Raw genomic sequence first — 22,982 nt, 5'->3', positions numbered from 1 at the left:
AGCCTTGTTCGGTTTTGGAAAACTATTTTGAGCTTTGTTAGAAAAAACCTTTTTATTCTTTTGAAAAACAGCCCTTTTTCTGCTTCGATCATCTTTCCAATCATCATTTCGAGAACGAGTTCTTGAGGATTTTATAATTAAAGACCTTCCTCGAGATTCGTTCTCTCCTCTTGGTGACATATAGCTCACAAAGATCATATTTTGACAATTCCTAGCTATATGACCACCAACACCACAATTAAAACAAATCTGTTTATTATTTGAACTTGTACTACATTTCTCAGATTTATTTTCTTGACAGACACTCTTACTCTTCTCAGAAGAACATGCATGAGAAATAGGTTGTGAGATAAGTGAGGGTGCCTCAGAAGGTGTGACTTGTGGAATTGATGGGTTTTCATGAGAATCACAAGCATCAGAATTACCAAACAATTCATCAAACAAATCAAAGAAATTAAGTTTCATAGTAGCAGATGTGGAAACATCACACGAAACATTATCGGTCTCAACATCAGAAACACAAACATTTTCATTTGAAACAGAAATATCATAATTAGAAACAAAAACAGAAACAGATTCTCCAGCTTCATGCTTTGCCTGATCTAATGGTTGATCTGCAGGGGAAGTAGAAATGTTAGTACTTTCAACATTAATAAATCTGCCTGAAACGAAACCAGACGGCTTTCCATAAACCATAAATGATTCGTTGGCAATCTCATCCTTGGATAGGGGTTGATATTGATATGTATGATTATAAGGAGGAAGTACACTATCATATCCTAGACCCTTTTGTTGGTTTCGTTTAAACTGCATGCAGTGATCAATCATGTTGGCAACTACCTCGCTTGATCCATCAAATTTTCTAAAATCAAAATTTGCAGTTTCAAATTGTCTTTTTAATGTATCAAGCTCGGTAATTAACTCATCATTTTGTCTTTTAACATAATCATAAAGCTCACATTTTTCACTGTATTCTGTTTGAATTCTCTTAAAGTCCTTTATTTTTGTCTCTAACTGGGCCTTAAGGGGTTTCTGTCCTTTCCTAAGCTGATAGCCCCCATATCTAAGGTCCTCTACTTCTCTACGTAATAACTAAATTTCATCATGAAGAAGTTTGACATATTCATTACATGCCTGAGAGCAAGAAGGTAGATTTACCTCACTCTTCCTGGGCTCGGAAGTAGAAGATACCATCAGAGCAAACTGCATTTCCATCATTTCAGCTTCAGGATCAGCTTCATCATTCTTCATGGGAACATCATCAATTTGAGCTAGGTGAGCATTTTCTGGCCCTGAAATATTCAAAGCCTGAATTTGGTCCTCCCAGTCAAAGGACTGAGCGACCATAGCAGTTTCACCATTAACCGCAGCACCTGCACGGTTGTTTCCCACTGCAACCATTGTCCTGTTGTTGTTCATCCTACGATCTGGTTTTGGACACTCACGAGCAAAATGACCCGGCTCGTGGCAGTTGAAACAATGTAGCTTGCCCTTGTTGAATCCCACCTTTTTATCAGCATTCATGCCCCAGTTGTTTTTCCCTGTTTTGTTAGCAAATTGCTTGGCCCTGAAAACAGCCATAGCAATCTGCCATGTAATGTCCATTTCTTCCACGTCTTCAGGATGAATCTGATCCAGGTCAGCAAATGACAGCTGAGGTGGAAGCTCTCCAGCTACAAAAGCATTGTAGCAGTTAACAAGCCCAGTGGCTAGAGCCAGATTTTCATCAGTGTCTTTAGATTTGAGGAAGAGGCTACAACAGGCACATTTGGAGAGGGAACAACTTGTGGAGTGACAAATGGCTGGATTTGAGAATGAGAAATGGATGATGCAGCAGCGAAGGTCTGAATCTGAGGTTGTTGAGTAGCAAAAGCTTGACCTGAGGAAGACATGAATGATGAGAGAGCATTGTCGGATGAGATTCCAAGATTTGTAGTAGAGTACGAGTTCACATGGTTGATTTCTCTTTGTTTATCATCAATATCACAAGCTTTGATGATCGCCATGATTTCAGAAAGCGTGAGACGATTCAGATCCTTGGTCTTCTTAATCACAGCAACATTCATGTCCCATGATCTAGGAAGAGCATTCAGAAGCTTCTTGTTGATCTCTGACTTGGTTAAGAAAATTCCAGATATGTTCATGTCAGTGGTGAGAGTTGTGAATCGCTGCAGCTGTGCCTCAAGAGTCTCTCCGGGAACGTAGTTGAACAAATTGAACTTTTGTCGCAACATGTCCTGGCGACTCTCCTTCATATCTTCATTTCCTTCATATACCTCAATTAGTGCTTCCCACAAATCTTTAGCGGAAGTATACTCTCGGAAGCCTTGAGCAATATCAGGAGATAGTGCCATGGTTAGAGTGGCTAGGGCCCTTTCCTGTTTTTCCACCTTTTCAAACTCTTCATCTGTGTAGTTTTCAACCGCTTTGTCAATCACTTGACCTCCAACTGTCATAGTGATTCTAACAGGGCCTCTAAGAATGCTTCTCCAGACTTTGAAATCCTTCATTTTAATGTATTTTTCAATTCTGTATTTCCACTCAGGAAAACCATCTGCAGACATTAATCTAGGAATACGCGTAGTAGTGCCCATGACAGTATCAAGTTCGTGGAAATGAGTTTGACTTTGAGATTCCATTTTGTCTTTTTCTAGAAGGAACAACTCAACAGGAAGATCAAAAATTAGAAAAAATTTGAACCAAGAAAAATGAGTTTCACACTTCAGCCGCACACGCTAACCGCACACGCTGACCGCACACACTTTGACCGTACACACTGACCGCACAAGCTGACCGCACACACTTTGACCGTACACACTAACCGCACAAGCTGACCGCACACACTTTGTCATCACAGACTAACCGCACACCCAAACGTACACTTGGCAGCACACTGGGCAGTACACCAAGCCTTTCACTTGGCAGCACTCGTTCAACCGTACTCCTTAACCGCACTCCTTCAAAATCTCAGCCTCACACCTTCAAAGTCTCAACCGCACACCCAAAAATACTAGATTTTTGAGTGAATTTTGGTTTCAAACTAGTAAAAACAGAGATTAGACGTAGTTTCTTGATACAAAATATAAGTGCACTTCAAAAACCACAACTAACTTCAACCGCACACTCTTATGATTCTTCAAATTAACACTGATTAGGCTCTGATACCAATTGTAAGTCCCTAATCTATAGATCCAAATCAGTGATCAATGAATTGCAAGCAATCAAACAGAGTGTAGAAGAAGTAGAAAGAGAATTAAGCCAAGCATGCACACATCTATTACACATAAATGTCAGGTACACCTTGGGAAACACATACATACGTCACCTTTCAACTGACACAGACTCAGACTATTTATACCACCTGAAGCAGCACACAAGTGTGCATCCATACACACGTGTGCGGCCGCACACACATGTACGACATCACACACCCACTAACAAGTTACAATCACCACAACATACTCTACCACCCTATCAAGACCTATATATTAGAATGCCTAGCCCAAACCACATAATTATAGCCTATCAATATATATATATATATATATATATATATATATATATATCATATTACCAAGCCAAAGAAGAACACATGTTTAAGATGCAAAAGAATTCAACAAAAATCATGTTAAAGGTCAAAATTGTCAAGAAAACAAAAGATAAGGGTAAAAAGTGAAAATTCTGTTTTAAAGGGGGCCAAACAGGTCCTACACGTATAAAAAGGTGTTTTTATGCTAAACATACTTTTACAAGGGTCAAAAATGCAAATTTAAGCTTATTGGGTCAACCTTTTGGGCCTCATGGCCTTTGGGCCCAATTTGCAAAAAAATGAAGTTTTAAGGTTTAAAAATGTTATTTTGGCAAAAGTTTGAGTCATAAATGTAAATAAACCAAATTTAGAGGTGAAAATGTCTTTTATTTTCAAATTGGACCAAAAATGTAAAGTTTTCCAAAGCCGGGCCGAAAATGTAAACTTTTACCAAGAAGGGGCTGAAAATGTAATTTTCTGCGAAACAGGGTTTTAAATGTGAAAATTTAACATTTTGGGTCAAAACTGTAAATTTACCGACATTTGGGACAAAATTGCAAACTTTTATAAATTATGGACTAAAGCGTCATTTTTACAAAACTTTGTGCCTTAATTAAAGATTTGAGTATTATTGGCCAAAAATGTCATTTTACAAAATGAAAGCCTTTTATCATCAATCTATTAAGCCTCGAACTAAAACAAACAACCGAATCAAAAAGAACGAACGAATTACGTCAAAAACTATTTATTGGGCCCAATATTCACATTTCTTGGCCATTGGGCCTTAAGGCCCCAATTAAGTGTGTATTGAGCCCAATGTTTTCCATGACATGTTTATTGGGTCTTGTGGCCCATTTACATGTTAATTTGGGCCTAAGTATTGGGTTACATATTATTGGGCTTTTGTGGCCCATTTACGTGTCTATTGGGCCTAAATTACTCTTTTGCATGTGATTGGGCCTTTGTGGCCAAATTTCGTACTAATAGGGCTTGGAATGAAAATTTCTTATGTTAGTAAGCCGTAACGATACCCTTATGTAATCATTGAAATCCGTAAACTTATTCAAGTACCCTTCGAATACAAAAACATCTCACAAATACGTAAACATTGAACATAATACAAAAAGAGGTTAAAAATCTAGTGAGACTTGTCGGTTGGCACCACTGAGTGTACAATCGTAGCCTGTAGTTATAATCAGAGTTTCCTGGTAGGAAAGCGGGAGTTTGTGTATAGATCTATACGGTGTGACCCCCCACGCCTTAGCTATTCGCTACAGCTAGACTAGGCCCGTCTAGGGCGACAACATCCTTAGCAAGACCGACATTTGGAAAAATACCAAGACGGGCGACCTAGTCATTATCATGCATGGTTATAACGGCTCATATAGGGATTCAATACCAAAAGATAACCTTTTGAAGATAAACTCTTTAATTGTGTTGATGCAAAACGACTTATTTAGCGATACAGGAATTTAGATGTTATTATAAAACAGAAAATATCGGATTTTCTGGGGGAAATTATTCATATACAATTATCATTTATTATAAATTCAACGAATCTAAACTACACTCTTACAAGTTTTATCCATTAAATTCACACATGCATTTATACTCGATTTTCACATCATTTTCAAAACATTTTAGGAAAAATATCGGATTTTCTGAGTTTTTACAAAAGATACAAAGACTTTTACTCAAATATACTTATGAACTCACCAACATTATATATGTTGACCGTTTTCAAAATAACTTGTATTCTCAGGTAATCGTTAAGCTGGAAGATATGCAAGTGTGTATGGTTTTGTTTATGTAACATCACTTATTGTACTTTTAACAATTAGAACTTATGTAATTTAACAATGTACTTGATGTGAACAATGTTGGTTGTATTATGTAATGTTGGTGATGACTGTGTTATGTTTCATGTATATTCATTGTAATGATTATTCAATTGTTAGTCACACGAGCCCCCGGACGTTTCCGCCGTCTGGTTCGGGGGTGTGACAGGTTGGTATCAGAGCAATGTTTATAGTGAACTAGCATATCTAACCATACATGATATGCAACTATAAACACAATGGGACTAAATAACTCTGAACAAAACAAAAATTTCACACTTATGTGCGTATATTAGGATAATAACCTAACAATACTTAATAAAAGCTTCTGGAGGAAATTGAACACTATGATTAAACCTAGGCAGTTATGTAGTTATATTTGGGATGAATATAGTCTGATCAACTATATTTATTCAGAATATAACCAACATGTGTTCGGGAGTAATCACAGCGGGAAATGAATCCATAAGCCTACCCTACTCTCCACTAACTCTAGGGAACCCAAAACACAAATAATTAAAAATACTATGAGAGTAATTAAATTATGACTTATATATGCACTCTCGTGTAGTCCGTATGGCTGGTTTCCACCACCCTGGAGATCCCTACTTTCCCAATCAGGGAAATAACGGATGGCTAGAGGAATCCGACGAGGAGCCTGAAGAAGGACATGTGGAACCCGTGGCAGACGATGGTGAAGAAGAGTCTGGTGATGACAGCGGTGATGATTTGGACACAGAGTCCGAAGTCATCAACCCACCATACCCAGTGAGGGTGCCGGCTCACCGAATGGGCCCAAGTGGCCCTACACCTCCCTGGGGTATCGACATTTGGAGATGGAGCATGTGACATCCGCCTAAAATGGATTCGGGTCAACCCAACCCAATTGGAAATTTAATAAACCTTACTCAAGATTACTTGACGCTAATAGGATCAAAACCCACACACTACGATATAAATTGATGTTAATAGCAACATAGTATAGTACAACGTTATAACTGTAAACAAATTAAATTTTGATACCATATTAAAATCAAATCAAAGTATAATGCTCTAATTAAATTAAAAGAATCAAACTTGAATGATATAATTAAACTTCAAATCAAAGTAGATTGTTATAATCAAATAATAACCTATCTTTTATAAAACTCCATTTTTATAAACTTTCCATTAAATTTTATAAAACTCTATTTTTTATAAACTTTACTTTAAATTTTATAAAACTTTTATATTAATTATGTAAAAGATGTTTGTGTTAGTGGGAAATTATGAAGACCACCAAAAGCAAAAAGATTATTCCCATGGTCTCCCACTCACACCTCCCATCCACTTTCCTTTCCTTTTTCTCCCCAACATATTATTCTCTTCACTACTTAAATCTTCTCTATTCTTTCTCTCACTCTCAATCTCGAAATTTCCTCCAAGAATACTCATATTCCATCCAAGAACAATCTATTATACTCAAATCTTCATCCCTCTTGAAGCATTCATCAAGGTATGTTGTTAAAAGTTTCAAATTCATACAAGAAACAAATTAAATCCACCAAAATATCTAAAACTCATTTTTTTGCATAAACCTGATTTTTCTCAGAATACCATCAATAAAATAAGAAGTTCTGGAAATTTTCAGAAAATAACTTCTTTTTATTGAATTATCATAATTATTGCAATAAAGTAGGGCAATAATTCACATAAAATACTTGTTGCATTCAATAAATTCTGAGAAAATTCTGGGATGACCTGTATACTGATTAAACATAATATATGAAGTTTCATGTATTTATATTACTGTTTACTATTATTTATGATTTTATTGATTAATTAATAATGAAATATATAAAAAATACTTCCCATAGTCACAAATATCTGAAACTTATACACTGGGCTCTACATCATGTTATAAAACTATGGTTAATTTTACAGATTTTTTGAGAATCATTTACTATTTTTCCCGAATTTTGTGTTGTTTAATCATTAAAATATTAAATAAATACTAAAACAGTTCAGAAAAATATACAAATTTTACAGTAATTCATATTGTATGAAATAATGATTTCCTAATAATTTCATAATTTTTCAATACTGTTTACTATTTAAAACTATTTTCCTAAGTATTTAAGCATGTAAAAATGCATTTTAATGATTATTTCATATAAATAATTGTTAAAATCTGTAAATAATTATAATTAGGCAAGTTATTATAAGAAATTATTAAAATCTGGTCTAAATTGAAAATATAAATTAATTATGCAAAGGAAGTAATTCAATTTAAAATTCATTTAACAAATAAATACCTTAATATTATAATCAAAATGAATTATTGTTAATTCATCTAATATAAGAATATGTGTCTAATTATTTGTATTAATACTCCATTCTTGTTTAGCAGTTCCTAAACCAAAACTATTAATTATATTAGGTTCTACGCCATTTTGACCCGAATCGTCTATCGTACGACACACGCATTTCGTTTTGGGACTAATGTGAGTAATCTACCCCATACTTTATAATTTTCAATACTTTTGGGGTGTATCATGTGGTTCTAATATGTTCCAACTTCATTTTATTGTTTTATCACAATTGAGACATTGTTGGGACATTTATACGTGAGTCGTTAATTGTATAACTATTGTTTGTTTACGCTACATGTACTTGTAGTGCATTATCATTTTTAGTCTAATCTCCATGACTATGCCCGTATTCTTGAGGTACGTTATGGACAATAATAGCGCTATTGGGTTGACCATCCCGCCTTGGGACGCTAAGGTGATTGATCGCACGTGGTTGAGTGTGTATGATGATTAGATGCTCCATCCTATATATATTTATATATATACATATGTATATATATAGGGTGAGGACTTATTGTTGTTGTTATCAATTGTTAATCAATTTTTGATTTATAAACCGTTATCTCAAATACAATTGTTTGGCGACTTCAAAAGAAAACAGATTTCAAATTATAAATGTTTCAACTTCACAATTTTCTCTACTAAAATTTGATTACTCACCAACTCTCGTAGTTGACCTGTTTTTACACATGATGCAGATTTGAAGAATGAAGAATGATGAAAAATAGGTTGTGCCTTAGAAATCCACAAGACAATTTAAATTTGATGTAATAAATGTGGTTTGCATTTGTATTTGTACTTGTATGTTGTGGATCTTGTTTGCATACTTAGTACTTAATTGAATCTAATCACATTATAACCTAGTTGTCATGAGACTTTGAACAATATATCACGCCTTGATCGATTCCGACAAGGATCGGGGTGTGACAGATTTTTATCAGAGCCCTTGACTATAGGGAATTAGGTTAATTGCCTTGACCTAGTCTATAGCCTCTAGGGTCCTCTCGTATGCTAGTTTATAAAATGCACACACAACTGTATGCAATTCGCACTTAGAAAATCCTAGGAATACCTTTGTGTGTTAATTGCTCCCTTATGTGCATACGTATTACTCCTGACACTTATATGTGTGCATACACTTGTGAATATTCTCCACTTTCTCTGAAAATCACACACATACTCAAGTTGTTTAACAAAATGTATATACATATATGTATTCCTTAGAGCTCATAGGAAATTCAAAGTCATCCACTCTAGTTGGGTAGGATCATAGTAATGGACGCGTAGTAACTGGAAGGGGGAGGTGCCGGTAGCCCGAAAGTCCTGACTAGGTAAGCATTCTTATACATCCCAATCAACCGAGGGACCAGTTTGCTTATCTGGGGACCAAAGGCGAGAGTTCCCAAACCTATAGGCCAAAGCGCGTCATTCACATTACTTTTGAGACATCAAAATACCCGACCTTATCAAACGTATCCGAAAGGATACACTCCAAAATGGCCAACTCATTGGACTATTAAGTTCCCTAATGGGCCTAGAAGTGGGAAAGAAATGTGAAAACTTAGTTTTGTGGGGGCCCACGCAAGTGCTACATGTTTCACATTTAGTAACCATGGAAAGCCCAAAAGGTGCCCAACACTCCTAACCATGGCCCAACAAGTATTTTACAATTATTTTACCCAACAATGTCTAAAAACTTTATTTCCATAATCAATTTACAAATAACTCACAAGTCCATATGCGTGTTTCTCGTAGATGGCATTACGACCCCCATACGCTGCTCGCAACAACAGAAGGCTAGCTGCCCTGGTCGCCAAGGAGGTAGCAAACGTCATCCCAAACAATTGCAACCCAACTTCATTCTCTTCAGCCACAAGCTCCAGCAACAACTCCTCGTTGCTCGTTCAAGCACTTTCGTAATTGCAATCCGCCTTACTTCAAAGGCACCGATGGTGCCACCGCACTCCTCACATGGATTGAAGAAATGGAGAGTACTTTCATCCATAGCGAGTGTCCTGAGGACCTGATGGTCCGTCATGCTACAGGGTACCTCCTAGGTCATGCTCTCACATGGTGGAACCTAGAAAAACGGGCAAAGGGAGAGGTTGTTGCCTTGGGAATGACCTGGTCAAAACTAAAAGAACGCATGATGGAGAAGTTCTGCCCTGACAGCAAATTGCAAACTCTCGAGGATGAATTCTAGAATCTGAAACAGGAGGGAGGCGACAACGCGACCTACACCAATAGATTCCATGATCTCTCGAGACTCCTACCTCACATGGTTCAACCTATGAAAACTGCAATACGCCGCTACATCAAAGGGTTACCACGCCAGATCCGTGATTCGGTGACCAGCAGCAGGCCATCTACCCTAGAATCCGCCATTGAATTAGCAGGTCAACTCAACGAGGACAATGTGAACGATGGTGTCCTCCCACGCAAGGGTTCAAAGATGTCAACTGAAAAGTCGACCCCTGAGACCCCCCTAATTGTCAAGTCCGAGTCCTCCCACCGACATGACAAAAAGAAGCGGAAAAGTCATCACCACAACCATGCTGTTATTACCCCTGCTACTCCTATCACCCAAGTCACCCCACCAGCCCAACCAAATAAAAAGCCGTATACCGGACCTCACCCCCTCTGTAACCACTGTAACTATCACCATATGACCACTAGCCCGTGTCGCCTCTGTACGAATTGTGGTCGCTATGGCCACTTGGCGGACACATGTCGTGCACAAAAAACTCAGCGACCACTCTATCTACCCTCAAATCAACAAACACAAACCCGGTATCCAACTGGAACATGCTTCAACTGTGGTGACCCCACCCATTTCAAAAACGCGTGTCCTAGGTTAGTCAATATCATCAACACCCAAGCCCAGGCAAATCCAACAATGCAGGTTCCAGCTCCCAAAGGCCGAGCCTTTGTCATTACCGCAACCCAAGCAAAGACCGATAACAAGGTCGTAAATGGTACGTTTCTCATAAATAACTGCTACGCGTCAGTACTTTTTGATTCAGGTGCCGATAAAAGTTTTGTGTCTTTGGAATTTGAGCCCATACTTCACACACCTCGCACGATTCTTAATGAGTACTTTACCGTAGAAGTCGCCGATGGAAAATACGTTTCACTCAATGCAGTCATCCAAGATTGCACTTTCGATTTTTCCGGTCATAAATTTTCTGTCAATTTAGTTCCTATGGAACTTGGTAGCTTCGACATCATCGTAGGAATGGATTGGCTATCCCAAAACCATGCCGAAATAGTATGTTACGATAAGTTCATTCGTATTCCTCTCGCCGACGGTCAAAGTCTTCGTATTTATGGCGAGACTCATTCGAAAAAGCTTAGTCTTATGTCATGTACTCAAGCTCGATCATATCTACGAAAAGAATACATGGCTTTCTTAGCCCATGTGGTGGAAACAAAGGTCAAAGAAAAGAAGATTGAAGATATTCCGATAGTACGAGACTTTCCCGACATCTTTCCCGATGACGTATCTGGACTCCCTCCAGTACGTGAGCTAGAGTTCCGCATCGATCTTGTTCCTGAGGCTACTCCCATAGCCAAGTCTCCATATCGGTTGGCTCCAACCGAGATGCAAGAATTGGCAAGTCAGCTCCAAGAACTAACCGATAAGGGATTTATCCGCCCTAGTACTTCACCCTGGGGAGCCCCGGTTCTCTTCATCAAAAAGAAAGATGGTTCGTTTCGTATGTGTATCGATTATCGGGAGTTAAATAAATTAACCATCAAGAACCGATATCCGTTACCTCGGATCGACGACCTTTTTGATCAGCTTCAAGGAGCTTCATGCTTCTCAAAAATTGACCTTCGCTCGGGTTATCACCAACTTCGAGTACGGGAAGAAGACATCCCCAAAACCGCTTTCCGAACCCGCTATGGTCATTACGAGTTCACCGTTATGCCTTTCGGCCTAACAAATGCCCCTGCCGTATTCATGGACTTGATGAATCGGGTATTTAAACCTTGTCTCGACCGTTTTGTTATCGTCTTTATTGATGACATCCTCATTTACTCAAAGACAAGGGCAGAGCATGAAAGACACCTTCGCCTAACTCTCCAAACGTTGCAAGGAAATCGGCTCTACGCCAAATTTTCGAAATGCGAGTTTTGGTTAAATGAGGTACAATTCCTTGGTCATATCGTAAGTGACAAGGGTATTTTAGTCGATCCCGCAAAAGTTGAAGCAGTCCAGAATTGGAAAGCCCCCCGTACCCCCAAGGAAATTCGGTCCTTCCTTGGTTTAGCCGGCTATTACCGGCGTTTCATTTCAAATTTCTCAAAGATTGCTTTACCGCTTACTTCTCTCACTTGCAAGGGTACACCATTTGATTGGGGACCCAAGCAGGAATACGCTTTCCAAACCCTTAAACAAAGTTTGTGTGACGCTCCGATTCTTACACTCCCTGAAGGATCCGAAGATTTCGTGGTATTCTGCGATGCCTCCAATCTCGGTCTAGGTTGTGTTTTGATGCAAAGGGGAAAGGTTATAGCTTACGCATCACGACAACTCAAAATCCACGAAAGGAATTATACGACTCATGATTTGGAGCTCGGTGCCGTGATTTTCGCTCTTAAAATTTGGAGGCATTACCTTTACGGCACTAAATGCGTAATTTTCACCGACCACAAGAGCTTGCAACATATTCTTAATCAAAAGGAACTCAATATGAGGCAAAGACGATGGGTCGAGCTCCTAAATGATTACGAGTGTGAAATACGCTATCATCCGGGCAAGGCAAACGTCGTAGCCGACGCGTTAAGCCGAAAAGAACATGCCCATGCATTTCATCTAATATGTTCTCCTATCTTGTCCAATCTCAGCGACCGAATTCGAGGAGCCCAACACTCGGCAATTACCGAAAATGACATGCCCACGGGAATTGATGGGGAGTTGGAAACTAAATCTGATGGTATTTTCTATTATCAAGATCGCATCTGGATCCCAGATCGTGACAATCTTCGTATATTCCTGATGGAAGAAATCCATAAAACCCGATATTCCATTCATCCGGGCACTGACAAGATGTATCATGGCCTGAGAACCAATTATTGGTGGTCGGGAATGAAAAAGGATATTGCTTTATTCGTGGCCAAATGTCTTACATGTTCCAGGGTCAAAGTAGAACATCAACGACCCTCTGGACTATTGGTCCAACCAGAAATCCCCAGGTGGAAATGGGAAGCGATCGCCATGGATTTCGTAACCAAACTTCCCCGTACCACAAAAGGACACGACAGCATTTGGATAATCATTGACCGTTTGACCAAATCCGCTCATTTCCTTCCCATCCGTGAAAATTTCAAAGTCGAAAAACTTGCTCGGATTTACATCAACGAGATAGTCAGTCGGCATGGCATTCCTCTCAGCATCATTTCAGATCGTGATGGGAGATTTCTCTCTCGGTTTTGGCAATCACTTCAAACTGCCATGGGAACCCGCCTCGATCTCAGTACCGCCTATCATCCTCAGACCGATGGTCAATCTGAGAGGACTATTCAAACACTCGAAGATATGTTGAGGGCGTGTGTCTTGGATTTCGGAGGAAACTGGGACTCTCATTTACCGTTGGTGGAATTCTCCTATAATAACAGTTATCATTCTAGCATCAAGATGCCACCATTTGAGGCATTGTATGGCCGTAAATGCCGATCTCCTATTTGTTGGCATGAAATTGGTGAGTCCCATGTGATTCGCGCAACAGTGGATTCTCCAATCGTTGGTCCTGAGCTTATCCAGGAAACAACCGACAAAATCACTCAGATTCGCGATAACCTTCTCGCAGCTCGTAGCCGACAAAAGAGTTATGCCGACAAGCGACGCAAACCGCTTGAATTTACCCTGGGTGACATGGTCATGTTAAAAGTGTCCCCATGGAAAGGTGTGGTTCGATTTGGACGCAAGGGTAAATTGGCACCACGCTACGTAGGCCCGTTTAAGATCATAAAAAGGATCGGACCAGTAGCCTACGAGTTGGATCTACCAACAAAGCTTAAGAAAGTTCACCCAGTATTTCATATAGCCAACCTCAAGAAGTGTTTAGCAGACGAGAACCTTCATGTTCCTCTCGAGGATATCCAAATCGACGAGACAATGCAATTTACCGAGAAACCCTTGGAAATTGCCGACCGAAAGGAAAAGCAACTCAAAAGAAGTCGCATTCCCCTGGTTAAGGTCAGGTGGCAGTCGGCACGTGGACCTGAGTATACATGGGAGCGCGAGGATCATATGCGTACCAAATACCCACAACTTTTCTCTTAAGGTACTCTCTTCTTAAATTTCGGGACGAAATTTCCTAAAGTAGGGGAGACTATGACATCCGCCTAAAATGGATTCGGGTCAACCCAACCCAATTGGAAATTTAATAAACCTTACTCAAGATTACTTGACGCTAATAGGATCAAAACCCACACACTACGATATAAATTGATGTTAATAGCAACATAGTATAGTACAACGTTATAACTGTAAACAAATTAAATTTTGATACCATATTAAAATCAAATCAAAGTATAATGCTCTAATTAAATTAAAAGAATCAAACTTGAATGATATAATTAAACTTCAAATCAAAGTAGATTGTTATAATCAAATAATAACCTATCTTTTATAAAACTCCATTTTTATAAACTTTCCATTAAATTTTATAAAACTCTATTTTTTATAAACTTTACTTTAAATTTTATAAAACTTTTATATTAATTATGTAAAAGATGCTTGTGTTAGTGGGAAATTATGAAGACCACCAAAAGCAAAAAGATTATTCCCATGGTCTCCCACTCACACCTCCCATCCACTTTCCTTTCCTTTTTCTCCCCAACATATAATTCTCTTCACTACTTAAATCTTCTCTATTCTTTCTCTCACTCTCAATCTCGAAATTTCCTCCAAGAATACTCATATTCCATCCAAGAACAATCTATTATACTCAAATCTTCATCCCTCTTGAAGCATTCATCAAGGTATGTTGTTAAAAGTTTCAAATTCATACAAGAAACAAATTAAATCCACCAAAATATCTAAAACTCATTTTTTTGCATAAACCTGATTTTTCTCAGAATACAATCAATAAAATAAGAAGTTCTGGAAATTTTCAGAAAATAACTTCTTTTTATTGAATTATCATAATTATTGCAATAAAGTAGGGCAATAATTCACATAAAATACTTGTTGCATTCAATAAATTCTGAGAAAATTCTGGGATGACCTGTATACTGATTAAACATAATATATGAAGTTTCATGTATTTATATTACTGTTTACTATTATTTATGATTTTATTGATTAATTAATAATGAAATATATAAAAAATACTTCCCATAGTCACAAATATCTGAAACTTATACACTAGGCTCTACATCATGTTATAAAACTATGGTTAATTTTACAGATTTTTTGAGAATCATTTACTATTTTTTCCGAATTTTGTGTTGTTTAATCATTAAAATATTAAATAAATACTAAAACAGTTCAGAAAAATATACAAATTTTACAGTAATTCATATTGTATGAAATAATGATTTCCTAATAATTTCATAATTTTTCAATACTGTTTACTATTTAAAACTATTTTCCTAAGTATTTAAGCATGTAAAAATGCATTTTAATGATTATTTCATATAAATAATTGTTAAAATCTATAAATAATTATAATTAGGCAAGTTATTATAAGAAATTATTAAAATCTGGTCTAAATTGAAAATATAAATTAATTATGCAAAGTAAGTAATTCAATTTAAAATTCATTTAACAAATAAATACCTTAATATTATAATCAAAATGAATTATTGTTAATTCATCTAATATAAGAATATGTGTCTAATTATTTGTATTAATACTCCATTCTTGTTTAGCAGTTCCTAAACCAAAACTATTAATTATATTAGGTTCTACGCCATTTTGACCCGAATCGTCTATCGTACGACACACGCATTTCGTTTTGGGACTAATGTGAGTAATCTACCCCATACTTTATAATTTTCAATACTTTTGGGGTGTATCATGTGGTTCTAATATGTTCCAACTTCATTTTATTGTTTTATCACAATTGAGACATTGTTGGGACATTTATACGTGAGTCGTTAATTGTATAACTATTGTTTGTTTACGCTACATGTACTTGTAGTGCATTATCATTTTTATTCTAATCTCCATGACTATGCCCGTATTCTTGAGGTACGTTATGGACAATAATAGCGCTATTGGGTTGACCACCCCGCCTTGGGACGCTAAGGTGATTGATCGCACGTGGTTGAGTGTGTATGATGATTAGATGCTCCATCCTATATATATTTATATATATACATATGTATATATATAGGGTGAGGACTTATTGTTGTTGTTATCAATTGTTAATCAATTTTTGATTTATAAACCGTTATCTCAAATACAATTGTTTGGCGACTTCAAAAGAAAACAGATTTCAAATTATAAATGTTTCAACTTCACAATTTTCTCTACTAAAATTTGATTACTCACCAACTCTCGTAGTTGACCTGTTTTTACACATGATGCAGATTTGAAGAATGAAGAATGATGAAAAATAGGTTGTGCCTTAGAAATCCACAAGACAATTTAAATTTGATGTAATAAATGTGGTTTGTATTTGTATTTGTACTTGTATGTTGTGGATCTTGTTTGCATACTTAGTACTTAATTGAATCTAATCACATTATAACCTAGTTGTCATAAGACTTTGAACAATATATCACGCCTTGATCGATTCCGACAAGGATCGGGGTGTGACAGAGCAGGCAACAGGGACAGCGACCCCCGTTTGGCATGGCACGTGAATTCTATGAATTGAGGGAGGGAGGACCGGCTGATCGAGCTCTTCCAGTCGTGGTGAGACGATCGAGGGATACTGGCGATCTGGCTCAGAGCATCGCCGATCAGATGCACCAGATGCGGACTAGGGTTGAGCGGGCGGAGCAGGAAACGCGAGAGGTTATCCGAGAGTTCCACTTGAGGCAGGTGAGGTGGGAGACTCGACTCCGAGACGCGGAGCTTCAGGTGGCTCGCCTTCAGGGAGCATCCACTTCCTCAGCACCACCCCTTGACACATCCCACCATGCTAGGACCAGCCGTATCTTTCGTTAGTATTATGTTAGGTGATCTATGCTATGTACTACCGACTCTATGTTTAAGTGATTACACTACTCATAGGGTCGTCATGTTGTCGGATTTTATAGTTCTATGTACTGTATGCCATCTGGCAATTTTTCATGTGTCGAACTATTAGTATTAATGAAAATGCTTTATGTTTTATCATGACATTGTTATCTGCTATGTGTTCTACCTTCTTGTTTTATGTTAATGCATGAAATTTACTTAAATACACACACTATACGCCTAGTCTTTAGGATCACAAACTCGCAAAAACCATAGGCACTCAACATTTTTCCGTTCCACGACAGAAAGATGCCTCAAAGACCCAACCATGGAAACAACACAACACCGACCCCACCTGAGATAAACTCGGTTGCATTCCAGGCAGCAGTGTCCTCTGCGGTCACTGCAGCACTTGCGTAGATTCGTAATGGAAACAACGGAGAAGGCAATGAGCAGGGAGCCGGGAGCACCAATCAAGGGACGAACCACTGAACCTATCCAAGGGAATGTCATTGCGGCAAACCCTAAGACATTTGATAGTGCCAAGAGACTGGCCAAGAAACTGTACGATCACGACAATAAGAAGGGTGCCCAGACAGTGGTAGCGGAGGTTAAGAAGGAAGAAGAGAACAAGAAGGGGAAGAACAACAAGCGGAAGGGAAAGCAAAACTCGGAATCATCTAAGAAGCAACAAACGGTATCTGTCCATGCTGCAACACAAGCTACTGCCACACCACATGCTCCAGCCTCATCCACGCCAAATGCTTCTAAGCAGTACTCGGGAAATCTCCCCAAGTGTGGCAAATGAAACTTCCACCATCACGAGGAGTGCAGAGAGATGAGTTGCACAAGGTGCAATCGGAAGGGCGATACAGCTAAGTACTGTAGGACTCAGCTCCCACAGAACTAGATGACAAACAACAACAACAACAACAACACCAATACTGGAGCTAGCTATACCTGTTACGGATGTGGGAAAACTGGGCATATCAGGCGAAACTGCCCCAACGCGAACAATCAAGGGGTAGGAGCCGCGGGGAGAGTACTGACAATGGGTCAGGGTGAAGCAGTGTAGGACCCAGCCGTTGTCACCGGTACGTTCCTGCTTAACAACTCGTATGCATACGTTTTATTTGATAGCGGAGCAGAGCGAAGTTTTGTGAGTAATAAGTTCAAACATTTACTAAAACAACAACCCCAGGAGCTCAATGAAGCCTTCATGGTGGAAATGGCTAATGGGAAGACTGAATCAACTAAGAATATCTATGTAGGGTGTACACTAACTCTAAACAATCACACCTTCCAAATAAACTTAATGCCTGTAAATATTAGGAGTTTTGATGTGATCATCGGCATGGATTGGTTAAGCCCCCATCATGCCGAAAGATACAAAGACTTTTACTCAAATATACTTATGAACTCACCAACGTTATATATGTTGACCGTTTTCAAAATAACTTGTATTCTCAGGTAATCGTTAAGCTGGAAGATATGCAAGTGTGTATGGTTTTGTTTATTGATATTGCCAAATTTATACATAGTTTTAGGCAATATTGATCTACATTTTATTTAATATGTTGGTTATTTGCATAGAATTATGGTACTTATGAGGATAAAATGTTATTTGCAGCCAAATAGAAGTATTTTCAAAGAAAGGGACCAAAAGTGACAATACTTGGAACTTTGGGGGACTTGAAGAAAAGAAGAACGAAAAAACACCCAAAAGACGTGCTCACGACGTGAACAGTTGATGGTTCATGACGTGAGTAGAAAGAGTTAGAAGATAAGCATCCGGGAGAAGGAATCCTTGCCGAATACGATTATCTCGAGTTCACGACGTGAGACTTGAATTCTCACGACGTGAACGGTAAATTTAAAAGATATTATAAGTACCTTTGCCCATTACGATTTGAAAAACTTTTGGCTGAAGGAAGAGGTTCCAGGAGGCGATTTACAGCAGAAGTAAGGTCCTGGAAAAGGGTTTTCAACACCAAAAAGAGTAAAAGTTCATAATTTGGTTACTTGATTAATACTTATGAACATGTTTTCTTATTTAAGTTGTGTTTATGTGTTAGTTGCTACTATGAGCAGCTGAATCTAGCTACTCTTATCTAGCTAGATGAAGCTTCAAACTTATGAATAGCATAACTTTATATGGATTTATTTAGTTGGTGAATTGCTTGTGTTTGATTTATTGTTACCTAGCATGTTTATGTTGTTTCTTTAGTTGCTTAAATTCATGTTATGTGTAGCTTAGTGACCATTAACTGCATGAACTTGATAACCTAGTAATTTAGTGAACATTGAATTGCTAGAGCTAGGATCAACCAAAATCTTAGTTAGTAATTGAAGTAATTAACTTTGCTGTGCTAGAGAACATAGATTATGACCATAATTGTGTTTGCATGATAAATCTTACATGGCATATTCATAACATAATTGATTCTGTGTTTAATTGTGTGTGACCATACATAGCTTTACATGAATTAATTAACTATTGGTAAATTTAGACCTAAATTACAAATATAATAATAACCAACTTAATAATCCATAATTAATTGCTAGCCATAAAGACGAAGTGGATTCGAACTAGATAAGAGTGTTTTTAATTATTGATCGAATTTGAGTTAAGTTAGTATGATCTTGCAAAATCAGATAAAAACCCTTTTAGCTTGTTAATAATTAGATTAATTTAGTAGTAAATAGATTAATTAATAACACCGTTCCCTGTGATCGACACCCGACTTACCTAAGCTATACTGTAATCTGACTAGGTACACTGCCTACAAGTGCATAGTTAGTCTAAGTTTGTTAGGTTATAAATATTAAAATTAGTGGGTACTTCCGTGCACATCAAGTTTTTGGCGCCGTTACCGGGGAACGGCTTAGTTTATTAGTTTGTTTGCTTTAATTTAATCGATCCTTTTTTGTAGGATCAAACCTGCAAGAAGTTACTTTTCTGTTATATTTTTTTCTGCATTACAGGACTCACGACGTGAATATTAAAGATTCACGACGTGAGAACTGTGATTTTTAGTTTTCTTTATTTTTTAGTTTATTTTTCTATTTTAGTTCAGTTTTACGTTTTTATTTTGTTTAGTTTGCAGGAGTTCATGACCAGAGGCTCTAACACACCTTTGGTGCCACCACTTGAAGATCCGGAGTCAGCCCTTCACAAAGATAAGAACAAGAACGCGAAGGAAGATCAAACGCCAAAGAAGACACCCTTGCAAGAACTAAAATCAGCCTTTTCAAGGAAGTCGGGGAAGAAGACTAAGACAGTGGAATCAAGTTCAGCCTCAAAGGATAAGGTCAAAGTTGAAGAACTTGGTCCAATTCCTATTCCACACGAATCAGAATACGAATCCGACACAGAATTTGGACTTTATACGAGTGAACCCGAGGACGAGCCGGAGAACGAGATGGCAAATATAGATGAGATGGCCATGGGGGACTACAAGAAGTGCATCCGAGATGATGTGGGGCCGGGTTTAGTACATCCTACGATTCCTGCCAATGCCACGTTCGAGTTGAAGGGACATATCCTTACTGCACTTAAGGATATCCCATTTTACGGGAAGGATCACGAGGATGCTTTCAAACACTTAGACGAGGTGAACGATATTGCGGATTATTTTAATACTCCCAATATCCCAAGGGAGACAGCTTTGCTAAGGATGCTACCAGTCACTTTCAAGGGAGCAGCAAAAGACTGGTTAAAGGCACTCCCACCTGGTACAATCACCACATGGGCCCAATTGCGTGAGAGATTTCTAGATCAGTTTTGCCCACCCTCCAAAATCTCTAAACTCAAGAAGGCGATTGCCAACTTTGAGCAAAACCCAGGGGAGTCATTATACGAGGCATGGGAACGCTACAAGGGGTTGTTAAGGAATTGTCCTCAACATGACCTAAATCTTCAGCAAGAAATGTCAATATTTTATGATGGGGTGAATGTCATGACTAGACAACTCCTTGATTCACAAGGACCACTAACAAAGAAGAACCCAATTCAGGCCAAGGAGCTGGTTGAAGAATTTTCAAAGCACTCTCGTGAGTATCACAACCCAGGACGCGATGGAATGAAAGGCAGTGGAGGTGCACAAACTGAAGAGATGGCTGCTGTGATGGCAATGCTTAGCACTATGGATAGGAGATTGACTCAATTGGACCAATCAATTCATGCAATTCGAGTTGGTTGCGAGAGATGTAGTGGCCCACACTTGACAAAGGATTGCAATATGGATGAATATGGAAACAAGAAAGCTCAAGTATGCTACTCAAGTGGGGACAAGTATGATGAAGATTGGAGAAAACCAAAGAAAGAGTGGCTGCCTTACAAAGAATACAAGAAGCAAAAAGAAGAGAAATTTAGGCAAACTGGCCGAGGCTTCTACCAAAGAGAGCAACCACCAGTTGAGAAGAAATCAGAATTAGAGACCATGTTGATGAAATTCATGGAAGCTTTAGCAAAAAGACATGATGCTACTGACACGACAATAGAAGAACAAAGAACTATATTGAAGAATCATCACGAAATGATGATAGATCAGCAAGCATTAATAAAGAATCAGCAAGCCTCCATCAATAACCTTGAAGTACAACTTGGTCAACTTACCACTTTGGTTAATGAGAAGTTGTTCCCGAAAAATCCTGAAAACAAAATCCAATCTCACGTAATGGCCATAGATATTGAAGAAGAGGCGATTTCTGAGTTCCTAGAATCCTTAGAAGTGGAGCCACAACAGCCCAATCCAAAGCCAAAGAAGCCGAAGCTCGAAATTGAAGAATCTGCTGGAATACCCAGTTCACGTCGTGGGCTCGGTCTGAACAGAAGAAATTTGTATTTGTTCCAGCTTATAAATCGCCTTTGCCATTCCCGTCTAGAGCTAATCTCAGTCCACTGGAGAGAGAACATCTGGAGTTTATCAAGCAATTGAAGGGTATTGCTATCAATACTCCTTTTATTGATTCACTTGCAAAAGTTCCAGAATATGCTAAGTTCCTACAAGACCTATTAGACAGTCGTCAGCAATTAAAGGAGAATTCTAAGGTAATTCTAAGTGAGCAAAGCTCAAAAGCTGTGTTGGGAGAAATACCTAAGAAGGTGGGGGATCCTGGACGACTCACTATCCCATGTGAGTTTGGGAATAATATGAAGGTTTATGCTTTAGCCGATTCTGGGGCTAGCATAAATTTGATGCCTTATTCGTTTTATCAAAAATTAAATATTCAGAAGTTGAAGGCTACAAAGATGACTATTCACATGGCGAACCGTTCAGTGACACAGCCCCGGGGCATTGTGGAAGATAGTCTCGTGAAAATTGGGAAATTCGTTTTTCCAATAGACTTTGTGGTTTTAGATATGAAAGAAGATCCCAATGTTCCAATTATTCTTGGTCGCCCATTACTTAACACTGCTGGAGCTCTGGTTGATATACGCGAATCCAAGCTCACCTTGAGAGTTGGGGATGAGAAGGAAATTTTTGGAATAGAAGATGGTTTCCAAGGGAATCATGCTCGAGAAGAGGTTTTCAACATTGATGAATAAAATGAACTTGAAGAATTAGAGAAGCTCATGGAAGAAGAAATCAAAACAATTCAACAAGTTAAAAGAACAAAACCAAGAGCATCTGTTCCATTTTTAGTTGAAGTCATTGCCTACACGAATCCAACTTCTTGGGTGAGCAAGGAAGATGATGAGATGACGAGTGATGAAGAGGAGGTTACATCAAAAATAACAAGTCCAGTGATGAAGAGGAGGTTACATCAAAAACCACTTTCCCAACCTCACAAAGTGAAGATCGTTCTCTGGTCCCCCACCCGATTTTGGCATAGTTTTACTTAGTTTAATCTTTTTGCTTATGTAATCTTCATCACAAAGGTAAATATCTCTTTTTTCTTTTGTTAATTTTCACTAATTTGTTGATTTAGGGGCTAGGGTTTTTCATATGTGTCAATGTCGAAATTTGGCCCGAATTGTGTTATTCATCCATCATATGTTACTTGATTGTGCTTAGAAATGGTTTATGAGTAAACCCTAACAACAAGATTTAGTCCTGACCTTTGATTTTTGAGACCATTTATCGCTGTGTATAGCGACCTCACGACGTGAGTTTCATAGG

The 22,982-nt window shown here is 38.2% G+C and overlaps 1 protein-coding gene and 1 non-coding gene across 2 annotated transcripts; one reads left to right on the top strand and one right to left on the bottom strand.

Moving 5' to 3' along the window:
* The first annotated feature begins 20,279 nt into the window (after window positions 1-20,279).
* Window positions 20,280-22,408, top strand: LOC145111052 (uncharacterized). The gene is made up of 4 exons (XM_079047350.1): window positions 20,280-20,638; window positions 20,825-21,663; window positions 21,714-22,018; window positions 22,094-22,408. The coding sequence occupies exons 1-4, from the start codon at window positions 20,280-20,282 to the stop codon at window positions 22,406-22,408; spliced, it is 1,818 nt and encodes a 605-aa protein (XP_078903476.1).
* LOC145118343 (small nucleolar RNA R71) lies at window positions 20,664-20,770 on the bottom strand. The gene has a single exon (XR_013713298.1). It is a non-coding gene; the product is annotated as a small nucleolar RNA R71 (small nucleolar RNA).
* Window positions 22,409-22,982: the final 574 nt, after the last annotated feature.

Source organism: Lactuca virosa, chromosome 5 (genome assembly GCF_052849685.1).
Source record: "Lactuca virosa cultivar CGN04683 chromosome 5, Lactuca_virosa_CGN04683_v6, whole genome shotgun sequence".
In the NCBI taxonomy this organism is placed as follows: domain Eukaryota; kingdom Viridiplantae; phylum Streptophyta; class Magnoliopsida; order Asterales; family Asteraceae; genus Lactuca; species Lactuca virosa.
Note: the sequence above shows the minus strand (reverse complement) of the source record. Positions and strands in the feature narration are given on the sequence as shown.